The 22,154-nt window shown below is 44.5% G+C and overlaps 1 protein-coding gene across 2 annotated transcripts in view; it reads left to right on the plus strand.

Moving 5' to 3' along the window:
• The first annotated feature begins 1,802 nt into the window (after positions 1–1,802).
• Positions 1,803–22,154, plus strand: part of LOC125738444 (PHD finger protein 21B-like) — a 59,532-nt gene continuing 39,180 nt past the window's right edge. Inside the window, exons 1-3 of one of the 2 annotated variants that reach the window (XM_049007375.1) lie at positions 1,803–1,868; positions 2,008–2,092; positions 2,833–2,898. In XM_049007375.1, the coding sequence (XP_048863332.1) occupies positions 2,039–2,092; positions 2,833–2,898 (120 nt within the window). In that variant the 5' untranslated portion in view covers positions 1,803–1,868; positions 2,008–2,038. The other variant, XM_049007376.1, reaches the window with a different exon arrangement.

The raw sequence follows: 22,154 nt of genomic DNA on the forward strand, positions 1-22,154 counted from the left end.
GGGCCGCCGCATGCCCAAAACTGCCCTTATCTGTGTCACCGGAATAAAGCCCGAGCATTATCGCAAATGGAAACGGCCGCCTTTATTTTTCGCTTTAACGGCGTCTACGTTATAAATAGCAATCAAGATCTATTCCTAAGCATAGCGAGTACGCTATATCGGTTGGCAAATTAACCATTTAATCAGCTGTATCTGATTAAGCAAAAATAAAATGAGGGATGGGGTGGTGGTATTGTAGCAATTCTAGTACGTGATTCACATTAACTTATGTTTTAAAATAGATACGAAAGGGTTATTAATAGCAAGCGTGGTAGAAAAATGTCGCTGTCCAAGGTACCATCCATTATTCCTCGGGTCTAATGTACGTACGCGCATTCTCATGAATATCGAATTTCTTAAAACAAGGCGTGCATGCTATTAACTTGTGGCATGTGTGCTTGGATATTCTGAATAGAGGTTCGCATAACGCTGATGTTTTTTATCTTTTACTGTTGGCAATATGCTTTTTTATAGGTGCGATAAAAATGCTCAGCAATACTACTGGTGCTCTTCGGTAGTTCTCGGAGGACAGGCTCCCCTCCCAGCTAACCCACTCCAGGGCGCAGCTACGTTTTTTGTCACTGCACTCCCCGATGGCCGGAGGCACATGCAGGGTATTCTACTCCTTATTGGGCCCGGCCGCGATCCCTTTCGCACCGCAGATCAACAGCCTCCAATTGCGACTTGACTTGTGTGCTGCGGTGGGAGGGTGGAGGAGGAGGAGGAGGAGGAGGAGGGGTATTAGGGAGGGGAGGGGGGGACACAAATCCTTAGGCATCGCACAAGGAGAGCTGAAAAATATAGTTGTAAAATGTGCCTGTATATAAAACACTTGCAATCGGACAAGTAGTTTTACTAAAACACCGGATCTTTGTTGCACTGCGGTGTGTTTCTTTTGAAGGCATCCCCGTAGCCGAGTCCAGATAACACAGGGAAGAGTTAAAAGTTGCCTTTTGGAGCATAGTCATTAATTTCAATATGTCCTCTCTAGTGGCAAAATTTAACAAGAATGTACTTTGAAAGTCATGCTGGTCATGAATAAATATATGTTAGAGAAACGATTAGGTGATTGTTAAGAATTCTAACAGAAGCTCAATCGAGTTTGAACAAATAAAAAAAACTTGATTTTACGGTTCTATATAGTAATTTCTTCATCACAGGTGCATCTGCATATAAGCAGTTTTGATAATCCAAGGGAAGTTATATATCTTATTTTTAAAAGCATAATAATAATAACAACAACAACAACAATAATTATTATTATTGTTATTATTATTATTATTATTATTATTGTTATTAATGTCTTCAGATATATTATGCGTTTAACTTATGAAAAGAAAAACTGTTTCAAGACACGCAGCCTATACACCCCAAAGTAAATTATACAGAAGAATGAACAGGTTTACTACGAAAAAGACACTTTGGAGTCCATTTTCTCGCAAAACAAATTCCAGAGTCCTTTGAGTTTCTCAGTTTCCCTTGCAGTGCGGAGAGGCTGTGAGTGCGCATGTCAGTACGTATGTGTATGTGACAGAAAGGGGGAGAGAAAGACAGAGGAGGGGAGAGTTCTGCTCTTCTTTCACCGCTCCATCCGGGAACTTTCGAATTAGCATTGACAGCCGAAGAGCAACTTTTCCCCAAGCAAAGTGAAATCAAGCCGCGCACTCGGACAAAATATAGTCCTCGAAATTTCAAGTTTTATTTGTCGATGAAGGAAAGCGATTAGCTCACGGATCGCAGAAATCGACCGGGTGCCATTTTAGGAGTGGATCTGTCCAGGTGCTGAAACCTTTCTTCCGTCTTTGGGGCACTTTGCCGACTGGCGTAAAGTGAGTGATGAGTCCTGTTCGCAGTAAAGAAACACGAACTTGCTTCTCAGACTGAGTAGTTCTTTCTTTCGATTGTTGTTGGTCGCTTTAAAAAAAATCTTTATTTTTTTCGGAAACTTCACACCGATCGCCTTGAAAGTGACGGAAAAGTGCTTCGGGAGTTTCGGAAGATGGACTTACAGGGCCCGCAGGAGGCGGTGAAAGTGGAAATCCAGTGTCATCAGGTAAGCGAAATGAATGTTTATTATAGCCTTAGTGGCGTTTGGAACGAGTGAGAGTGAAAGAGTGTGACGGGATGGAGAGGCTCAGCACCGAGGGTCAGCACAGCCGATCTCAGCGATCCACTTCGGGGTATGTGCTACTCTTGTAGGGGAGCTTCGTGTACTTTTTGGAGTAGTTTGGGCCATTTTATGCCTCTTTTTCCGAAATCGGGACTCGCTTCTGAGTGATAATGCGGCGGTTTGTGTGCAGGGATCGCTACGAGACTTGAATATTTATGAGGCACAAACTGGCTGGCCGTGTGCTGCCCGCTGCTTTTGTTTCTCCCCTCTCACACACAGGGACTTCACACACTTTTTAAATTCATCTTTTATTCTGCCTCGTCTTGGAAACTAGTTGCACGGATGAAGCATTGAGCGGCAGGTAGACGGCGATCGCTGAAGCATCGCTATCGCCTTAAAAACACGGCTGTCGCAAGGTGGTGGTGGTGGTGGTGTTGGGGGGGGGGGGGGGACTGAGTGAGAAATAACAATAATAATTAAAAAAGGAAAATAAACTTTATCGCCACACTTCTATCTTTTCTGTCCCCATATCCTTCAATTTAACGAGCGTCGGTTTCACTGCTTTGTCCTTAGTGTGACTTTGCAGAGAAACGCGGCGTGTCCGTGTAAGTTTTTCTTTTTAATTTTATAATCAGCTTTGATTTAATGTTTTCACACTAATTGTATTTTGCATTCAATCGTAGGATGGTGAGCGTAAGAAACAGCAACACGAAAGGCAAACAAGAGTAACAGCCCTAAGTGAGAAACAAGTAAGCTTCTTTTTTTAAAGAAATACATGTAATGGGTAGTAAAAACTGCCATAACAGTTCCATGTCACGGTCAGTTTTTAATAAGCCGACGTGCGGGGAAAGCTGTGCCTTTCATCAGCATCTATTTAGAGAAAAGTCAATCTTGTTTTGCTTGAGATCGGTGTTTTTAGGTGTAAACAGCGGTTTTTTGTTTGAATGCACTTTAAGTTGTGCAACGTGAAATGTTGGGAAAAATAGCGTCCATTTTGAGTAGGTCGACATGTTTCTGGAGAGTAACACAGGAGGGGATACCAGGAGCTCGCAGCCTACTTTCCCCCGATCGTCATACACCCAAGAAATAAACTAAAGTGTAAAAAAGTGAGTGCCCGTTCGCTTCGCAATGTTTGCATTTATAAAGGGACTTATAGGTTACTTTGCGATCTTGAGGTATTATTTCTCCTTGGTCATATGATGACGTGGTAGCATTTGATTCGACTTTGGCTCTTGCACTTTTACTTTTTATTTTTCTTTTATAAAACATCGCACGAATAACCGTGCTAGAAGAGAGACTGATCTCCGTCTGTTCGTCTTTTTTTTCTTCCCTCCCCCAATCAAAGTGAAAATGGTGCACACAGTTGTGGTGTTGCATGCAAAAGCCGCCTTCCGTTGGTCCGAGTTTTGTACCGCGGAGAAGCGCTTTCAGGCACAGCGTAGGGATGCGCCCCGGCTGTTCATTTCCATGGCTCGATCGCTGCGTGAAGTTAAAGAAGAGAAGCCGGGGAGAAAAGAAATGCTTGGTGGCAGGGTTGCTTTTATATGCCCCGGGCAGGAAGCAAATAGGGCCCTCGCTTAAGTTTAATCGATTTCTCAGGAATGCAGTTTTCAGCACTTGGAACAGCGCCTTGGTTTTTTTCATCCCCGTTAATTAAACGCGTACGAAGTATCGGACGGAAATGCACTGGAGACTGGACGAAATACGGGCACATTTTCTTTAGCTTCCCCCCCTGCTGCTGTTTTTCTTTAAAATGTGAATAGGGGGCTGCTGTTTTGATGGTATTTGTGTAAAGCGCTCCAGTATGATAGTGGAAGATTCCATTTCGCATCGAAGGGGGCTAAGGGGGGGTGCGCGGTCGGTTGGTTTCTCCCTAACATGGAGAAAAAGTCTGCAGAGTTTGGCGGCGGTGGGGGGAGGGATGGGCCCCCATTCATGCTGAACATTACCATTTTGATTGCTTTGATGCTGTTTTTGGACTGGGGCGGGGGTTGAAGAGAGAGTGAGAGAAGGGGGTGGGGGAGAGGTGGAGGAGAGAGGGAGAGAAAAACGAAGTCAGCACAGCTAAGGGAGGGTTTGATCGCCGCATGTAACCTATTCTGTGCTCCACATTAACAAAATATGAACCCATATTAATTGTAGTTCCTGGTATATACGACGAACTGCATTGGGTGTACGATGACTGTTATGATCACAACTGTTTAGTATGTTAGTTAACTAATGGAAGCGCTCGATATGTATCCATGCATAATATTTATTTATTTGAGTAGTACACAGCATGTACATATACTTTAATCACATATGTTATAACACAAATCTCTGCCAGTTTTCTGAGTGTGTGTTTGTTATTTTTCACATGCTTTTATGTGCTATAAAAACTTAATTTGTTAGCGGGGGAATTACAAAATGTAAATTAAAATGTGTAAAACACCGAGACTACCTTTCGCTTTGTTGTTCGTTATGCTGCGCTAGAAGGTTATAATTAGGACTGCAGGCAATACGTGCTGGAGATGTGAAGGGTTTTATTATGTGATATAACAAATAAAACGGCGTGACTTTGTAGTTTTTGTAGAATTCTGAGTGATTTGCTGTTAATTAAGTTTATTGTTAAATGCACATTAAGTGCATTTTATTTTAGAAATGTGCTGTCAGCTATCAAATTATGCATAAATGTCGGAAAAGTGCTTTACCAGAAATTATTTGTATTTAGTTCCAGGCTGACAGTTTCTTGCAGGTTAGTAATATATTAATAAGAGAAAGGATTAAAGTTTATTGCAGTTATGGCAGTTGGACGCAGACCAGATGTTTTTTTCTTTTCTAACTACCTCAGGAGTCTTATTTCCTTTCCCTTTTACTTCCACTCAGATATTTAATGCCAGAAGATGTTGTTCATCTTATACTCTTGTTGTGAAACGATTTAGGGCAAGATTATGGGAAGGTGTATAAATTGAACAGAACATGATTATGAATATGACTGTTTATGCGGGGATTATGTCCGATGAATTGTGGGTTGCCACTGTTGACATGTCAGCACAACTAGTGTTCGTTTACGTTTGGATTGCCATGCTAAACATTCAGAAAAATAACAGGAGATCGATGCGAAGTGGCACATTTTAAGACTGCATTTACCTAAACGGTGACGTTGGCCTGCAGGTTTGACTTGTACTCATAGCGGTGTAATAAACCACTTAGCTGTCACTATTTGCTGTGTGGGACCGGATTCCATGCAGTTTTTTAAACGTGTTACCAAAATGAGTCTCGGCCTGTAAGATACTCACATATGCAGATGCTGTGGTTGTGGTGAAAGGCAGAGATGGCCATTAGGTGGATATATTAGCCATATTTACCTCAGTATGTTACTTGGGGCTAGGGGGGCTAGTCACACAGACAAAGAAGCGCATGTGCCAACAACCACAGATTTGTATGTTGGGTTGATCCGAAAACTTGGCCCTTAGTGACTTACATTTGATTTAGTTAGCAGATGCTTTTAACCAGAGAAAGGGGTCAGCCAATCCCTGGAGCAATTGGGGTTAAGGACTCAACAGTGACATCATTCTGCGGACCGTGGGATTTGATCCAACAACTTTCTGATCAGAGGCACAGCAACCTAACCCACTGAGCCACACAACAGGTCCTCCTGGGCTACTTCTGGGCGCATGTATATGTAAGACATCCCAGACTCGCTTTTTGATTCTGAATCAGTTATTACACTTAACAGCCATACTACTTCCTGGTCTGATTAATAAATATACCAGGATCATTTTTTTATTCTTCTATATTGTACTTTATTCTGCTGTTTAATCTACTATAATAGTATGTCAGTTGTGAATGGGAGATACACAAAAATCAGGATTCAGCACGTAACTCAGTTTTGAAGTCATGGTTCGGTATATTTTCAGTACAGCGGAGGTAAAAGGAACAAAACATAAATTGCTTCTTCTTTCTTTGTTAAACCGTGGTTTACTGAACAAAGTATGACTGTCTTAAATAAAAAGTTTCTGTCAATACTGCTGCAACCTACTGATAAATAAAATAAAAGTAAATAAAAATAAAACGAACATCCATTAAGGATGTCTGCGCGTTTAGAAAATTAATTGTACCTATTCTATACTGTATTCACATCAGCAGCTTTCAGCTTCATATTTGAACTGTGCAACACAAATATTGTCTCAAAAAATACAAAGCATAGCAAAATAAATATCCATTATGGTGCAGCATTTTAGAAAATACCTGTGCTGTACTTGTATTCACATTAACAACTTCCTGCTCCACGTTGGGACGTACGCGCGCATGCGTAGTGTCACGGCTTCATCCGCCTCTTTCCGGATGCTTCTTGGGGGAAACACACAAAAAAACAAATGTTCTACATTTGGTGCATTCGTTGGGTACAGATGTGTACCACAGTGAAAGACCCATACTGAAAATCTTCGGTATGAATACGTGTAACGTGACACTCCTGCTTATGAGGTGACAGTAGTGTATATTGCAGTTTTGTGCTGCCTGGGATATACTCCAGGCCTCCCTCACCCTATTGACCAGGGATCGGAGGATGGGTTCAGTAACAGTTCTGCATACACATGTCGTTGTCATTTTGTTAGTAATGCAGCAAAGTGAAGCAGGCTTGGCCAGTGTCATATGTACCCTACAACACCAAGAACCCCTTGCTCCCGTCTCATGTACATTTTAGTGGCCTCCCAGCTTTCTAGAACTTATAAACTGGTACACCTTGCATTTCCCATAAAACCCATCAGTTGTGGCTGCTTTCCCCATATAACCCAGCAGATTTCCCATATATCCCAGCAGTTTCCCCCATATAACCCAGCAGATTTCCCATAGAAACCAGCAGGTGTCCAATATAACCCAGCAGATTTCCCATAGGACCCAGTAGTTTTCACATATAACCCAGCAGATTTCCTATATAAACCAGAAGTTTTCCTATATAACCCAGGAAAATTCCCGTTGAAACCAGCAGATTTCCCATATAAAGCAGCAGTTTTCCTATATAACCCAGCAAATTTCCCATAGAAACCAGCAGTTTTCCCATATAACCCGGGAGATTTTCCATATAAATCAGCAGTTTTCCTATATAACCCAGCAGATTTCCCATAATAACCAGCGGTTTTCTGTTATAACCCAGCAGTTACAGCAGTTTTCCCCTTGTAACCCATCAATTTTCCCCATATAACCCAGCAGCTTTTCCATATAATCCAGAAGTATTTTGGTCCTCGTATCTCTGATTAGTATTAATGGTAATTATTACTATAAAAAGTTTTATTGATTAAAAGTGACATTCAGGATTAGTTATTTGCAGACATCTCACTGCATGAATACTTTTTCTTTTTGAATTTGTGCAAGTCTTGCTCATTAAATCATTGTTTTCCCTTGCTGGTTAGCTAATTCCATGCATCACTCATTTATTTGAATTCTTCCTTAACCAGGATCACCATTCGGCATAATTAACACAGGGGCTGCTCGGATAACAGGAGGCTGTTGCTGAGAGAGGAAGACTGCAGCGCCGTAAATAAACATTTAAGCGCCGGGATGAGAAGAGGCAGGCAGGGGGATTTTTTTTCTTTCCTTTTTTTTTTTGTTTAAGCCTCTCAACGTCGGCCAGGCATGTTTGTGTGGAGGCGTGAAAGGATAGAGGAAACAAATGTGGAAGAGAGGCGCGAGATGGCTGGGAAGCAGAGAGCGTCACAGCGAGGGGAGATGGGGTGAGAGGGAGCAGGCTTCGGCCGCGAGGATGCTGAGAAGAAAGTCACGATCAGCTCCAGCTGAAAGAGAAGATCATGCCCGCAAAGATGCACAGTTTGTCCTTCTTATGTGCTTAGGAATAATTCAGTGGCCGGTGAGGACTAGAGTGTGTCAGCCATACTGCTGGTTACATTAGGACATCCTGGGGGGGGGGGGGGGGCAAGGATTGGGGGTAGTTGGGTGGTTTTGGTCACACGGTGGGAGCTGTGGTAGTTAGGCTGGGTCAGCAGACACCTGGAACCTGAGCTGAATAAGAGCGAGCAAACGACCTGATTTGGTTGAGTTGGCAGTGCTGTCCTCCATTGCCCGTGTTTCAAGATTCGCCTGCCGATGGGTGATTCCGGGTTGCTTTGCTCCCTGCCGGAGCTCGGATTGAGGGCAGCTCCTCGGAATGACGACGCGACTCAGAGGATAGCGCCGGACAGATGAACATCTCACACGGGTGACGCATCCATGATGTAACCCCAACAGGCACCGGGTTCACTCACTTCTCATGTCTCATAGAAGCAGATGTTACTGGTTGAGGCGGGTAGGGGAACAGGGCGCGCGGTTAGTTTCGTCTCCGGAGGGTGCCGGAAGGGAAAGAAGGTTCCGCGGTAGGAGCTGAACTGCAGCCCTCGCAAAGCCGGGCGGTTAGAGGCCGCGACGTAGCTGAGGCCCATCTGGGGGCCTGGAGGCTGAGGAGCTGCACCTGCCGGATTGGCTGGGGCTCAGGCCACAGTCTTGGGCAGGTGAGAGGTTGCCCGGTTAACCTGCTTGGGACGGCTGTCCGTATTAAGGACTCATTTGTATCTGTCGGCCCATATAAGGGTGTGTGGGTGTAGAAATGGGTGCCATAAAAGGTAGAAGAGTGGGGAGGGGATGTTCGGGAACCTCTGCTCTAACGATTCACTGTCATCGATATGTTTATTTTCAAACAAGTAGTGGCAAATCGGATTGGTTCGGTGCAAATCCAAGGAAAACATGCACCCAGGGCGTGTCATCCGCCAGGAAGCAGAACGTTTGGGTGCAGGAAGGAACGATTGATACGTACGTTTAAGGGAGTAGGTTGCATTGTTTGTCGGATTTTTATATACGCTGCTTAATTGATGTTTGGTGCAAACTCTACTGCATGGAAAGCAAAATCATCCAGTTAACTTTTACGCTGTGTGCCATAGGCCTGATTGCTGTGACAGGCTCAGTTATGTGGTGGCTGGCTTCCTGTTAATCATGTGATGCATTTCAGGAGCCCCGTGAAGTCATAGATGTTGGCCGCTATCTCCGGATTGGCCCTATCGGGCCGTAACATGTTGGGAGACGCCTTCAAATCGCCCTACCTGTCATAGCTGAAGAATTGATCATGGATGCCAGTGACCCCCCCCCATCCCACCGCCAGCCCACCCCCCACGCCTTGCTCTGTAATCCCAGGGTGTCTCATTAGAGTGGCCCTGAAATAGGCCGGGATAATTATGCGGGGGAGGTCGAGGGAGGAGGTCCTGAAGTTGCCCCATCGTTGCTTTGTCATCTGGGCAGGAGGATGAGGATGATTATGATGCAGGAGGCAGCGTTGTTCAGCCTGACACTGTGCTACTTTCGATTCTGACAGCTGTGAATAGTGAATTTTCGATTTCCATGTTGTCCTCTCTTTCCGCTCAACGGCTCTTGCTGATTTAGGTTTCTTATGGTTTGTTCGTCACTGTGGTCTTCAGCATGTGGTGCTGCGTATCTTCTGATATACAAAGCTTTCAAAAAGTTTTGGGATGCTTCCTTAATTCTGTGAAACGTCGCAAATTAATTGGTTTCATAACAAAAGTCCTTTGACAAGCAATATTTAGCGTATCTACACATATCTTCCACACAGACATTTTCTTTTTTATTAAGTGTCATATTTTTTTTGACTGACTCATTCAGTTCTGTTCTTACCATTTTGCTATTAATTCCAATTGTACTCATTGGATCCTAAGGGATACTAAACACAAGTGTTTAGTGTTTTATTTTATTTCAGAGGCGTTGCTAATTAAAAAAGCACACAGCGAGCCTTTTGTCAATGAACTTGGTAACTCAGAACAGTTCTTTTATAATTGTAATTTGGGTTTCGATTTATTGGTACTGAAAATGAATGCTTAAAACTACGGGTTGTTTCTAATTTGACATATATTTTTGTGAACAAATTAATTAAGTAATGATTTTTGTTATAAAACCCATCCATCCATCCATTTTCCAAACCGCTTATCCTACTGGGTCGTGGGGGGTCCGGAGCCTATCCTGGAAGCAAAGGGCACAAGGCAGGGAACAACCCAGGATGGGGGGCCAGCCCATCGCAGGGCACACTCACACAACATTCACTCACACATACACAGCTATGGGGAATTTAGCAACTCCAATTAGCCTCAGCATGTTTTTGGACTGTGGGGGGAAACCGGAGTACTTGGAGGAAACCCCACGACGACATGGGGAGAACATGCAAACTCCACACACATGTGACCCAGGCGGAGACTCGAACCCGGGTCCCAGAGGTGTGAGGGAACAGTGCCACCATGCCGCCCCCTGTTATAAAATCAATCAATTACATTTTTATTGAATTAAGTAAGTATTCCATGACTTTCTGTGAACACTGTATGTGCCTGTGTTATTATGTAACTGTTTGAGAAAAATAGGATTTATCTACTTGGAAATGGCTTTTGGTTGCACATCATGGGTGGTGTTATGCTCTACTAATGGGCTGGAGTGTATTTGTTTTAAACCACTTTATTATAAACCTAGGAGTGCGTCCTGTACTCCTGCAGTGATTTTGTTCGTTTTCCACAGTGGTTCTTGTTTTTACCCTCACTTTCGATTTGTATGTACCTGCTGTATCCAGGGAAGTGGACATGGACACAATCTGTTTCTCTCAGTGACCCAGTCATAGTTCATATGCGACGATTGTGCTTTTCCACCATTTGAGTTTTTGATTCTAGCTTTACTGCTGCAACCGGATCTCACCGTCTTCATCGGACTGGCTGTGAATTGTGTGAAATCCCTCAAGTGGTGCCTTACAGGCTGCTTCCACATCGCACAACCTCCATTGGTCTTCTGACGTTGTGGCTGGGCTTTGCCTGGGCTGGTGCGATTCAGGCCTCATATGGTGCTTTTCCACCGCCACGAAGAACTGAGCCATACCGGGAACCGACGGTTTTCCATTGTAAATTATCCAGCCTGTATCTGTGCTGACACTAAATCACCACCATCTGATTGGTCAAAATGCTCAGAGAAAAAAGGGCACTTTCTATATATTCTTCATTATTTGCAGTATCGCACATTGCGACATAGCGATATATTTCAGATCATTTGGAACTTGAAAATTTCCTACTTAAAAATGTACTATAGAACAGTGGAACGGTATGGATTTGTAATGCAAATTTACACAAGCAAATGCTAATTCTGCTAGCATTTGATGGTAACACAAAATTGCAATTCTCACAGATTTGCTAGTGGAAATTAGCACATATTAAATCAATGTACACCATGTGAACAATAAATAAGCGTCTCATCGGTTTTACGTCATTATCACTGTCTAAAGCCAGCAGTGCTTTTACTTTGCCAAGCACTCTGCAGTAGAAAAACAAAGCGACTTGGAACTGCCCTGTAACTAGTCTCTCTTTGAGGTACAGCTGGGGTACAGCTGGGGTACAGCTTGGGTACGGCTTGGGTACGACTTGGGTCCGGTATAGGAAAGCAAGGAAAGTAGGAAAGTGGAATAGTCACCATTAAGAATGAGCAAGTTGGGTTGACCTGGCCAAACTATCAGACTGGGAAGACTGATGAGGCCTGTACGATTCTTGGCTGTAGACAAGATGGAGGAAAGTGAATGAAGCATTTACTTTTAATGTATTTGTCTATGTTGCATTTTAGCTAAGTTATTCCCCTTACAGAAAAATACAGTGAAGACATACCAAATATTGCAACAACTAAGAGAAATGTTCAACATCTCAAAATATCTTAAAAGTTTGGACACTTCAAGATAACCCCCTTTTTGTTCGAGGACAGCATTGCAGACTCTTGGTTCTTTCAACCAGCTTCCAGATGTAGCCACCTGGAATGCTTCTCCAACAGTCCTGAAGCAATTTACACAAGTTCTGGGCACAGTTTGGATACCTTGCTTTTACTCTTTGATCCAACTCATCCCAAACCAGCTCTATAGGGTTTAGGCTGGGGGATTGTGGGGGCCAAGGCCATCTGTCACAGCGCTCCATCTTATTCCTTGTTCAGAAGATAATACTGACTGCATAACCTTGAGGTGTACTTAGGGTCATCTTGCTGAAAAACATGATATTCTGTTAGGTGTGTCCAGACTTTTCACTGGTACTGTAGATGTTCAGCGACATGTTAACCAGACCATTATAGCGTTACTACAAGTCCCTGGAAATCTCTAATACTTTTGTTCTTTCTTCTTTCAGCCAAGTGGCTCATCCTTCATTTTAATCCCAACCGGAAGGCAGTAGAAGGTTCCCTTAGAAAAGTTTAATTAAGATTTCTGTTTCAGGAATTTGCCACCCCTCATCCTCGGGGGAGATCGCCGCCTTGGCAGCTCTAGGACGAAGAGCAGAGGCGCAGATATGGGCATCTGTCTGTTATCTGCCTGAGCTTAGCGGTCACCGGGAACAGCGGGACGTAACGTAGGAAAAACAGGTGCCCCAGCAGCCAGCCGTCCTCTAGACGGCCTGCAGCGATATGCATATCTGCCGGAGTGATCAGATGGTGAAATTAAGGCTTTGTTTGCACCATGGGACAGGAGACAAAATCGGCAACTTGACCATGTGCGCTAATGCTTCTGATGCGTCACAGTTAATGACGACTATACTTTATTACCATTTGTACAGGTCTACGGGAATTCTTTATTTTTCCACATATCCAACCCTACCGTCTTACAGCGGCAAAGCTCGGGGTCAGAACGCAGGGTCAGCCATTCCTCCAGCACCCCTGGAGCAGTTGTTGGGGTTAAGGGCCGTGTTCAAGGGTCCAACGGTGATATGATCGCCATGTTGGCAATGGGATTTGAACCGACACAGAGTTCTAACCTGCAGAGCCACACATCACCCCATCTAAAACCAAACCCAGGAGATACAGTGTTGCTGTGATCAGAATCTTGATTGTGGGGTGTGGAGAGTATGTCACTGTGGGGTAACAGCTTGTTAAAATAGCATAATCAGTGTTACTGCATTCAGTGGGTTGTTTAGCTGATACTTATACATTTTACTCATTGATACAGCTGGGAAGTTAACACAGCAGGGTTTATTCAGCTTAAGTATGTTAGTCAGTGGTACTACAATGGGATCCCTTTGGGGATGAACCATGTCCTTAATCGCTATGCCCCCTGCTGTTCTTAGTGGCTGGTGTGTTCACATACTTGGCCATAAGCTTCTCTACAGCCTGATGAGGGGGGCGTTACGAAATCAGCTTCTTTCCTGTCTCACACCTGTCGGGGGGGGGGGCTTTCGGCCTTCTCCGTAACATCAGCCAGCGGCTTGTTAGTCGGGGGGCCTCGTGGAGAAACGCCAGGCGAAGACCCCCTGGCGGATGTCAGCCACATCAGTGCTGTCCGGGAGAGGTGTCCAACTCCGCCAAGAACGCGTGGGAGCGGGTGGCGTCGTTCCTTTTCGTAAAGTGGCAGCGTGAATCAGCCTTGGCCACCCAAGAGAGTGATGCTTAGGCTGGGATTTGCAGCGGGAGGGGCCTGAATGGTGTTCCATCACCATGGGTGCCACCTGTTTGGGCGCCAGCTGTATGGTCACCATCGGTAATGGCAAAGCAACTGGAAACTTCTAGCGATTCATGAGTTTTGAAAGTATGACTTGGGAGGGGGTGAAAGGATTGATCTTCCGCATGTGAGATGTCCCATTTACATCTGATTTATATTAATTGCATTTAAAAAGTGCAGCATGGTGACGATGTTGGCAGAGCTCTCGCGCTAAAGGCTTGTGGGGCCGGTGTGACAGTCTGGTTTACGCTGCAGATGAGCCTCCGCAGTGTAAACGGGACACGTCTGTGTTGTGAAGCCAGCACCTGCCGAGGTACCGACAGAACGGGCACTTTCTCATATGTGCGGGATTTGCTGGAGAGTTTTGCATCTCCATCCCGTAGAGGTAGAAGAGTTCTTCGCTTCTTATTCTCTCTTCCGTGCCTGTTCTCTGGCATGCCCCCCCCCTCCCCCAGCCCCACCCCCACCCGAATACAGTCATGTACTCAGAGGCATATGCTGCACTTTGATTTCCATCTTCAAAAAGACTATGAAATTACCAGAATCATTTCAGATTTGGTGCAGCGTGGCCTCTTCTTTTCCTTCCCACTTTTTCGGGTGTGTATTTTTAGTGTGCTAACAAAGGCAGAGATGAAGGTTATTATTTTGTGTGGTTAGTCATGTGATGGGCAATTTCTTTTGAGATACGAAACGAAGCAGCTCCTCGTGGACCGAATTCCTTCCGGGAGGAAATGGGAGGCTGATTGAGCCAGTGAACCATGTTCGTATCTGACCTGGTTTGGTCAGTTGAGGGCCACACCTTCTAGAATAAGCTGTTTTCCGGCCTGTTTATGGGTTGCTGTAGATGAATCATTTAACAGTTCATGAATAACGACGCAGAGAACTTAGAAGATCTCCCGAATGACAGGTGACCTTCAGTGGAATCCCTCTCGGAGAGCCTCACTCAGGATCTTCCCATAATGCACGTCGGCCACGAGCCAGCAGTCACCTAAGCTGCTCTCTGCGGACTCTAATTATGAGCACCAGGCACAATAAAGTCTCGTTAAAGGGGCGGCTAGCACCATCAGCCTCATTCAGAGGCTCCTTTAATGAACCACCTAGGTGCTGCGTATCGTAGCAACGCATTCGATCCCGTACTGCTCTCCGGCTGCCAGAGTCATTCATTCTCCCATTTTGGATTCTGTTGGTGGGGCTGAAATGCAATCCCACTTTACGCACAAGGGGAGGTTCCCTCGTGTCATTGCACCAGTTTAACAAACCCATTTCATGCCTCTGATGTCATATATGCACAGTACGACCTCAAAACCATAAACAGACCACCATGCTAGTTCCTCTTTGGTTGAAATTTGTCTGTCGGTTTTGATCCGTCCGTCGCACCAGTGACGCACTCAGGTCGCATATTGTTTAGGCCTCATATTCAGACGTAAAAGCTATTAAGCATATTTTATTGTGGCGTTTTCCTTGCATGATACCTTCTGGTTGCTGGTTGTGAATAATGACATTGCAACACTTTCTTATTTTTGAAACAGGAAGTTTGCTCTCCTCAGGTCTTACATTAGTGCCTCAATCAGTTTCCTGTAAAAGCCTTTTGAATAAAATGCTACCTTTAACACAATGGTCATGTGACTTATATTAAGCAGAGTAGACCTCAGGGTGGATAAATTGGTTTTATTGGTCTTATTTTTAGTGTAAACGCAGAAATGGTTATTGTTTTGCTCACTTTTTTGAATTAGATTTGGCTCCTAATGCTGTCTTTACGGGAAAAAATAGGAGGCTAATTCAGGTGTTGAGTCATTGTTATAAGTAACTTGGTTCAGTTGGTTGGGGTACAGAGCTCTTTTTCCCAACATCAGCCAATTCACAGATGAGTTCTGTAGATTAATTGTTTACTGGTTAATAGTACCAAGATACATTGAGGTTTTGTGATGAACTGATTATTTAGGTCGGGATTCGGTGCATTGATCTGCAACTTCAGAATTGAGTTTTGAGGGCACAATAAAGATACTCTTACTTCAAGGTTGTGTGCTGTCGCGTTCGTGTGCTGCAGGTAGGGGCACGAAGTAGTGGTCCTGGCACTCAGATTTCCATAACGAAGAATGGCAGGGAAGGGAAGGTCCATTAATGTTTATAATGTAAGTGCGCTTCAACGCTTTTGGGAAACTCGCCCCTGTTTTGTAACACGGAGAAGTTGTTGTTTTTGCAAGCTAGCTAACTAAGTAATATTAGCTAAGTAGTGTTAGCCTTAAAAATGCACAACATTACCAGTATTCAAAGTTAGCATCACTGAAATAATGGAGATGATTGGGTTGGGCGATCAGCCATTTTCCGTTGGGGAGGAAGGGGTTTCATCAGCTCATTCACCACTTAGAAGAGGTTTCAAAGTACCGACCCACGACATGTTTATAATTTATTATTAAATCTGGCCCACAGATCGATCTTTCGTTTTCCACAGAATAAAACACGATGTAACTTCATTCTGCTAATCTGTGCAGGCAAGCTTGGCTAGTTTCACCACCGGGAAACCCCCCCCCCCAATCAGATAGTGCTTCATTTTTTGTGTTCGTTTTTTATTCTGTACACTTTAGCATTTGCCCCCTCCACGTTTAATAATAACAATAAAAATGTATGTTCTAAAACTCTGCTTTCTTTGTATTCTATTAATAGTGTGTAACAAATTTCCTATATTTCCATCCATCCATTTTCCAAACCACTTATCCTACTGGGGGTCTGGAGCCTATCCAGGAAGCAATGGGCACGAGGCAGGGAACAACCCAGGATGGGGGGCCAGCCCATCGCAGGGCACACTCACACACCATTCACTCTCACATGCACTCCTATGGGCAATTTAGCAACTCCAATTAGCCTCAGCATGTTTTTGGACTGTGGGGGGGAAACCGGAGTACCCAGAGGAAACCCCACGACGACATGGGGAGAACATGCAAACTCCACACACATGTGACCCAGGGTCGAACCTGGGTCCCACAGGTGTGAGGCAACAGTGCTAACCACTGCACCACCATGCCACCCCTTTCTATACTTGTGATTTTATTTTTGTGAAAGGTTAAGGTTTGACTTTAGGTTATCAAAATAATCAAACAATTGATTCATCGAATTGAATTGTGACAAAAAATTCCAATGCATCAAATTGTTCCCTCGCTAATCGTAATTGAATCAACTCGCCTTGGGGCCAATGATTTACACCCCCACCGGCTGATTAATTGATGCTGCTTTTGATTAAGAGAGTAGGATAGACAGGTCCATTTTAACTAGCACTTGGTGTGATGGCCCGTCCAGTACCAGGCACTGTGCTACAAACCTTTTGGTGCCGGTCGGGCTGGCGCAGTCCCAGGGTCCGCAGCAAACCGGCCAGAGAATCTCCCCCCCACCCCAGAAATGGTGATGGTGCCACCACGAACCAACACAGCCAGAGACCTTCTTCTTCTGTCATTAGATCCCACTTGTGGCAGGATACGTTTATGGCAGAAATATCCTTAAAAAAACAATCTCCGTTGTGGTCAGTTAGCCCAATAAGACTTGACTTCAAAGTTGTCTCTGTTCTCCTTTGAAAATCATCTTACTCGTAACCGAACTTACATCCACAAGTCTCTTTAACTATTAGCACGTTTATTTATGTGGTAAAGAGAAGCTCAACATGAAAGACTTAAGCCGGTGTGATGAAGCCTGACATGGAAGACACAATTGCGATGGAGGTCTTCGCTTGTCCACTTGAAGCTGAGCTGCAGCTCCGAGTTTTTGTATATTAATGGGCTGCAGGCTGATTTTTTTAATTCATTCTGACGCCAAACGAGTCGTCCTGATTAAGAATTAAGCAGGAGGGGTGCAGTGGGCCGGACACCTTATTTACGAAGTGAACAGCAGTTATTTTTTCCTTAGTCAAGTTTAGCCCTGATAAATCATCTGCCAGAGGGTCTCGGATAGTCCCGCCGGGTCACATTAGTTGACCTGTTGGGTTATTGGACCAAAACTGACCCGGACTCACAGAGCTGGTGTCGTCAGCTTGTGTGAGGAAGGCACCTCCTTTAAACTGTCTTAACTTCACTGCACTCAGGGCTGGAGGAACACGACTCTTTACAGAGCAAATGGAAGTAATAACAAGCACAGGCCTGCTGTTTGTGGAATTAAATAATAAATCAAGTAAAGTCAATGAAGCTTTATTGTTGCACCATCCATATACAGGTTTGAAGCAGTACTCCTGCATCTCCTCCTGCCTGTTCCTCCTCGCACGTCTCCTCCTGCCTTTTTCTCCTCCCATATCTCCTGCTGCCTATTCTCCTCCGGCGTCACCTCCTGCCTTTTTCTCCTCCTGTATCTCCTGCTGCCTATTCTCCTTCTGCGTTACCTCCTGCCTTTTTCTCCTCCCATATCTCCTGCTGCCTGTTCCCCTTCTGCGCCACCTCCTGCCTTTTTCTCCTCCTGTATATCCTGCTGCCTATTCTCCTCCTGCGTCACCTCCTGCCTTTTTCTCCTCCCGTATCTCCTGCTGCCTGTTCCCCTTCTGCGTCACCTCCTGCCTTTTTCTCCTCCCGTATCTCCTGCTGCCTGTTCCCCTTCTGCGGCACCTCCTGCCTTTTTCTCCTCCCGTATCACCTGCTGCCTGTTCCCCCTCTGCGGCAACTCCTGCCTTTTTTTCTTCTCCCGTATCTCCTGCTGCCTGTTCCCCTTCTGCGCCACCTCCTGCCTTTTTCTCCTCCTGTATATCCTGCTGCCTATTCTCCTCCTGCGTCACCTCCTGACTTTTTCTCCTCCCGTATCTCCTGCTGCCTGTTCCCCTTCTGCGTCACCTCCTGCCTTTCTCTCCTCCCGTATCTCCTGCTGCCTGTTCCCCTTCTGCGTCACCTCCTGCCTTTTTCTCCTCCCGTATCTCCTGCTGCCTGTTCCCCTTCTGCGTCACCTCCTGCCTTTTTCTCCTCCCGTATCTCCTGCTGCCTGTTCCCCTTCTGCGGCACCTCCTGCCTTTTTCTCCTCCCGTATCTCCTGCTGCCTGTTCCCCTTCTGCGGCACCTCCTGCCTTTTTCTCCTCCCGTATCTCCTGCTGCCTGTTCCCCTTCTGCTTCTCCACCTTGAAACATGCTTTCTCTGAACCCTTAGAAGTGTGAATATTAGAGATATTGTTATTAAACTTCTATTCAGACTCCTTTGCATAGGTTTTTTTTTTGCGATATATCTACAAAGTTTGACTGAAAAACCAATTAAATACTACAGATAAATTTAGAGAAAATGATTCTTATTTAACAGAGAATGCTCACTCTAGTTCTTGGTGGCCGTGTCCAGGCTTTTGGCCTCAGAGATTCACTGGTGCTTGAATTGTTTGGGGTGCATGAAACTTTTCATGATCAGCTCGGGTCGACTTTCCCTATCCTGCTGTCTCAGTTTGGTACCTTCTGACCAGACTGGCACAACACAACATCCAGGTAGGGAAAAGGTCCTCAAAACATTCTGAGGAAGGCAATCAGCTTACATAACTGATGCAGTTTAAAATATCAAATTTGTGTGATCAAGATTAATTAACCTTTTCTCTGATTTATGGCTGTAGGAAATCAGTTTATTGTGAAACTATAAGGCAGTGTTTCGTAACATTGTTATCGAAGATGGTTCTTGGATTAGCTTTTTTCAGGACTCTTCTTGTATTAATGAAGGGCATGAAAACTGACCTGACGCAGATTAAAGGGCCTATCGATGCAGCAGTCTCCGCTTTTTAATTCTGAAGTTGTTGCTTTATTCATGTTTCTTTTTATGAGTGAAAATCGAAAGGAAACAATGCGCGCTGCCGCCTGTCTCTTTGCGTGATTTATCTTGGAAATAGAAAATTGCATTTTGAGTACACAGTTGTGGAGGGGGGGTTCAAGTGCAGATGCATGCAGCTGAAATCAGACTTGGTCTGTACAACCGATCCGTGTCCTACTGTAGAGGTATCCCGGTAACTGTATCCGGGCGACCGGACATGCACAGGAAGTTGAGCCCCGTCCTCATCCCTTGTTTGGGCATGCACCAGTAGGGCCTGTCCCAGGTTAGTAAATGGAGTCCCCAGATTCCATAAAAGGATGGTTTTTGGGGAGTCAGAGAGGTGTGTGGGGGGGGGGGGACACAAGAAATGTCACATGACATGGGCAACTCTTCCATTTATTGCCCAGCAGTCTCCCGCATCCCTCCATCGAGGGTCTGTTAAATTGAGACCCTCCACCAAAAACGGGGGTCCATCACTGTCGGGGCAGAAGAGGCTGCCACGTTTCCCTTTTCCGCTTTTTCCTGACCCGTAATGGCGTTCCGCATTCACACAGTCTGCATCTCGTCCTGTCAGCCACGCCTCCCAAATCCCATAAAAGCACTTCCAATATCGTGTTGTTACTCCGAGCCTGTCAACATAGCGTGACTCTACATACACCCTTTACTTTCAGAGGTCTGCCAAAAAAAGGTGTTATTTGCTATGAAAGCATAGTGAACTTTCATTCATCGGCATGAGAACGCAGTCTTATGGGCATCATAAGTATGATTTTCAAGATTGTGTTTGCTTGCTTTGTGTTTTTTTTCCTTTTACTTTGGGAAAAAGTGGGCTTTTCTCGGAGCAACAGACCTGTGCTTCTTCATGTCACCCTGCACACTCTGGGCTGGTTCAGGTGATCTAAAGTAATGCATTTTTAGCTGGAAAGGAAAATTATACCTGGAAATCAATTTCAGTCAGGGCCGTTGCTGATTTAAACACCGCTTTGAAAACCTGTCAGGTCAAGACAAAGGCAGAAAAATGAGTCCCTGAAGGTTTTCGTATAAAGCAGAAGGTTGCATAGATGTGTTGGAAGTTTTTATCAGGGAAAATTTTAAATTATTTTTAATCATCCAGCTTCCAATAATGAGACCTTAGAAGTATTAATGTCTTTTAGCAGGTACTGACACTGAAATCGTAGTGATCCTTCCTCGCTGTTATTTAGTAGTGGAAACATTTTTGTTTTCACTCATTACAGGGGGAATAAAATCATTCAGAATGACAGTTATGGCTAAGCTGGGATTTTAATGAACCAACACCCAACAAAAAAGAGATAGAAGGCATAAGGGGTACTGAGTACTTTTACCACAAAGTTCACTGAACCACAGCTTGGATTAAATGGCTTTTTTTTTCCAGAGGACTCAGCGACTCAGCGATTGGGTAATGGAGGTGCAGGGCTTAAGTAGAGCGCCCCCAGGTGGGGATAATCATTACTTAATTGAGTGACAACACCATTCTTGTGACTCCACAGGAGTGGATCGGTGATTTTCGCAAGTGCGGCATTCCTTGCTGGCCTCGTGTTTACTTTCTCCCGTGAAGGAGACTTCGAGGGGAGACAAGCAATTGAACACGACGTCATTCAAAGGCAGCCATGGCGTATGAAGACAGACTGCGAAGGCATCTGATCACAATCACAGAGGCTGTCCTTTTCTGGTGTTTAGCGTGAGCGAGGAACTTTTTGTGAGAGTAAACATTTTTTGCTCCTTACTTCTAGGCGATTAGCATATTCCTTTTTTTTGTGGCAGACTTGTAAATTTTCTTGAATTTTCCTAACTCTGGACACTTTGAAGTGCCCAGCTTAGAAGTGCTTAATTCACACTATGTTATACTTGAAAGGCTTGGTACTCTGAAGGAGACAGTGTACTTCAGGTGAAATGAAACTAACAAACATTAAAACTTGTGTCTGTTAACGTGACACATGCATCAGCTTTTGCTGGCTGGGAGAGAGGCGGGGATTGTTCAACTCTGTTCTGTTTTTATTTACCTTTGTGCCAAATAGGATGAAAATCATGTGCTAATTGTTTCATCCATTTTTTTGTGTTAACAATTTAATTATTAACCGAAAAACAACGATGGCCAGTATTTTGGCCAGCTATTTGCTAGCTTTGCTTTGTGTTTGACAGAAGACACCACTGTGTGGCAACTTCAAACTGCTGTTAATTAACACGCTCGGGCTCCGAGCTGTGTGTTTGCGTTTCTTCGGAATATAGGAGTCCCCTGAGAGAACGGAAAAATTAGCACCGTCTGTACCTTTACCCAATAAAACATTTTGTGTCATTTTTAAAAATGAAAAGGTTAAAGCACAGATTAGTTTGTGTTTTGAGCAGTAACATTATGCAAATTATACCTTCTGGAATGTAACTTTTCATGCTGTCGTGCAGCAAACGCGCGCCCCCCCCCCCCCCCCTTTGAGGATCTCATGCCCCACCCACCGGTGCTGGAAGGGTGTGTTTTGTGATACTCTGCTATGCTGCATGCTGATTGGATCACCATGTGCTCCTTACATTCAGCACCTGAAGCAGATTCTGTGATCATGCCAGTGTCACTCTTTTCTTACTATATATCACACAATAGCAAACTATACTATTACTGGAGTGTACTATGCTCAACTATGTAAGACAGTAAACAGTGCTACAGTGCTTAATAGGATTATACTATTATATGGTATGCTACTTTATACTATTCTGTACTATCAGCACTATTAGTTTTGCACTTATACTGCAGCATATTATATGCTATGCTGGGGTATGCTATGC

Source organism: Brienomyrus brachyistius, chromosome 3 (assembly GCF_023856365.1).
Source record: "Brienomyrus brachyistius isolate T26 chromosome 3, BBRACH_0.4, whole genome shotgun sequence".
Classification (NCBI taxonomy): domain Eukaryota; kingdom Metazoa; phylum Chordata; class Actinopteri; order Osteoglossiformes; family Mormyridae; genus Brienomyrus; species Brienomyrus brachyistius.